General features: G+C 39.9%; 1 protein-coding gene and 1 long non-coding RNA gene across 14 annotated transcripts in view; one reads left to right on the top strand and one right to left on the bottom strand.

Moving 5' to 3' along the window:
* trip12 (thyroid hormone receptor interactor 12) overlaps positions 1-3,395 on the top strand; it is a 45,554-nt gene that overhangs the window by 21,881 nt on the left and 20,278 nt on the right. For all 13 annotated transcript variants that reach the window (XM_032511987.1, XM_032511986.1, XM_032511978.1 and 10 more), the window contains one exon: positions 2,160-2,265. In XM_032511987.1, the coding sequence (XP_032367878.1) occupies positions 2,160-2,265 (106 nt within the window). The remainder of the gene's footprint in view (positions 1-2,159; positions 2,266-3,395) is intronic.
* LOC116686958 (uncharacterized) overlaps positions 1-3,395 on the bottom strand; it is an 8,876-nt gene that overhangs the window by 551 nt on the left and 4,930 nt on the right. The window lies entirely within an intron of this gene.

Here is a 3,395-nt window from a genome sequence, read left to right as displayed (position 1 = left end):
TGCTGTTGTCTGAAAAACAACACAGACAGGACAAAATGTTGCGTAAACTGGTAAACCTTGAGACCGACGTATAACCGATTCAGTTGAATTTTCCTCACGTTACTCTCTCCTCTGTGACTGTTTACATCTAGAAACTAAGATGCTCGGTGAAGGGAACAACTCTGACTCGCACATGATCAGACAGTGGTTTACGTTCTATGAAATGACGCATTTAAAAAATCGCTCAATCACGCAAATTTGACCGTGGGAAGTCAAAATCGTGATTTAAAATTCAATTAATTGTGCAGCCCTAGCGAAACGGCTGCGTATTCTTTCTGGATGACAGAGAGCTCTGCAGTAATTCAGCACATGGCAGATTGTGTGGGACAGGAAGTTGAGCAAAGAAATAAAATAAAACATCCGGTTCATTTTCAAAATATAATACACCATGCTCATGGCTGATCATATTTCCCTGCACTACACATTGAAAAATGTCATAATGGGTTGAGACAGGCCTGAAGTCAACATTTCAGAGGTTTTGTGGTTCTGTTTATACAAACTACATCCTGTTACTGTATATTGAGCAATCATATGGGAATTCTCAAAACAAATCTGCCCCTGGTGGGTATTGAAGTACGGCGGAGCATTGAGCCGACAGGCAGTGGAGTCAATCCGAAGTTGGTGGAAATCAGGGAATAGTTACAGCAGCTAACGTTAACAATCGAGTTTCCTTAATGCGGAGCCTCGCCTCCAACACAGCAAATAAGCTACAGTTTTTACATGTACAATTATCACTATAGGAGGCAGAGGAATAGCTAAAAATTTGACAAGCCGATCAACAGAGAGCAGGAGAGTGAAAGAGACGTCATCGATGACCAAAATAGCTAACAGGGCTAATGGCATCTGGGAAAACTTAGATTAGCAAAAAGTTTCTGAAAGAAGGAGAGTGCTTGAGTGAACTAGTATGACTTTAAATGTAAAGTGGATAAATGCAATGCTATAGTATCTCTTTAGTTAGTCCTTAAGAAGTATTGAGGTTTGATACCCATCCCTAATGAGAATTGGTAAAAAATGCATTGAAGGATGACGTCAGTGTAAGCTGTTTATGTCAGTGTGGGGTCAGGCTGTTCTAGCTAGGTGAACGGATAGAAACTGAGGTGGGCTCTGTGCCCTGGGCACTAGCGCCAAATGGAGAGACCTCTCCTAAATTGGCTTAGCTTGTTGGCCCACCAGCTGACCAGGGGTATGTTTGAGGGCATGGAAGGACTCATAAGCTGCTGCTGTCAAGAGGAAAGAACTACATCTCTCCCTCTCTATCTCTCTCTCTGCATATCTTCATCTGTCAGCCTCTAATATCTTACACACAGATTTTGCTACTTTTAGCTATAATGGTGAGTAAGCATAATGCAGTTTGCTTATGTTCCAGTGATTCTGTGTGGCTTTACATTGCACAATGCCTTTTTGATCATGTTGAATGTTACTGCCACCTGAACAATAGAAAAATCTGTGATTGTATTGAGTGGCTGTAGATAGTTTGAGCTTTATTTGGAATCTTAAGGGGAACTTGTAATGTGTGTGTGAGGGATTACTTTTTGACCTGGTATAATTTAAAGGTAAGGTCAAATGAAGTATAAAAAAAGAAACAATAGTTCTTATATATTTTATTCAATTGGTCTTAACCTTCTCAATGGTTATTTTTGTACTACTGAATTATGAGTCACAGATCTAGCATGAAGGTTGTCCTGTCATAGGGCCATGGGTTGGGTTACTATTAATACCCATCTAGTCAGTGGTACGGGGCTCTAAACGGGCAACACTAGAGCCTTTACTGTATCGTAAAAGTAACACTCAGCATTCGACTGCTCTTTTTTTATTTAAAGACCTGTGTGCAATACTTATGATATGGAGGGATGTTTTCTATTGTGGTACCACAGCCAAGTATGCTATTGTGTTTGTTAATTTAAGCTAAATAGTATCTGAAAGTTGTTGTTGTTGGTCATGTCTGTGATGGTTAATATAGCTAAATGACAAATGTTTATATTATCTGGCCTATAAATTACCACAAATCACACAGGCTTTGATTTACATTGTTCTAAGAATTTATTCCAGTCAAAAGAAATTGATACCAGTTTTGGTGCCTAGTCCACAGGTGGGTTATATGTCCCCTTTTCCCACCGTAGGTTTAAGGAAATCCACTAAGAAGCGCAGCGAGTCTCCTCCAGCAGAGCTCCCCAGCTTTCGGCGGAGCACACGCCAGAAGACCACGGGCTCCTGTGCCAGCACCAGGTACAAATCACAGTGATGCCTTTACAAATGATGCCTAAAAAAATACATGAGCTTTGGGAGTCTTAAGCTTCATGATTTGTGCACACTTATGAGCGTAGACTTTATAATAGAAATTACACTGAGAGGTGAAATAATATAAGCAGCTCCATAAACTATAGCCCCAAAGTGACCACACACAAAAGAAGAAAAAAGAATATTATGACCTTGATGAATTTTGGATTTGTTGCAGGGTTGTTGTATTAGACTGCATTAGTTTGAGATAAGTGTAACAAATATTAAACTGCCATCAGAGTGTATGTTTTCAAGAGTTTAAACCTCAAACTCGTAGCACAAATAAAGCACTGATAATTTTTTGATTTTAGAAGTCATCTGTCTCAAGTACAAAACAAAGTGTTAGCAGTTACAATCAATTCACCTATTGTTTGTAAAACTTAACATCATACAAGCAATGTTAACTCTTTTTAAACAGCCAGCACAGGATGATAACTAGCTCTCTGAATCAGGGTGGGAAATTAACTTTTTTGCCCACCAGCCGCTGTGGCTGGTACATGCCCAATTTTACCTGCCACTTACATTTTTACTAGCCACTTTTTCCGGAATTCAAATTTATAAAGTGCACTAGCATATTTAGAATTGCTTCAGTACGTTATTTAGTATTATTAATACATATTTTATTAATATAAGCAAATAAAAAGTGATATATAAAAATTGCCTTTATTGCCACACTATGCTCCTGGGGTCTCATATTTGCCAGCTGTATGGCAGTGCACTTGATATGAGCCTTGGATGACTTGTGGTCTTTTGCCTCTAATTCAAGGTTAGTTGTTCCTCTAACAAAAAAAATTGTTTTCATTTTCTAAAGACGAGTAGGTTTAACAGTAAGTATAGTGCGTGGACTGGTTGTGTGTAAGGTAGGCTACAGGGTAGTGCCGATGGACGATATCATCATCGTCCATCGTGATGGTTGACTGGCATCACCAAGGCGAGCCACAATTGTGATGCCACGTCTTCCCCCCCACCCCCACCCTGTCACACGCTAATCGTAGTGCACAGGAAATTGACAACTGTGTCGGTCATAAACTAGCAAAGACCCTTTGCGCTGTGCTGCCCCTTAAGTTGAAGCTACCCCC

Source organism: Etheostoma spectabile, chromosome 3 (assembly GCF_008692095.1).
Source record: "Etheostoma spectabile isolate EspeVRDwgs_2016 chromosome 3, UIUC_Espe_1.0, whole genome shotgun sequence".
Taxonomy (NCBI): domain Eukaryota; kingdom Metazoa; phylum Chordata; class Actinopteri; order Perciformes; family Percidae; genus Etheostoma; species Etheostoma spectabile.
Note: the sequence above shows the minus strand (reverse complement) of the source record. Positions and strands in the feature narration are given on the sequence as shown.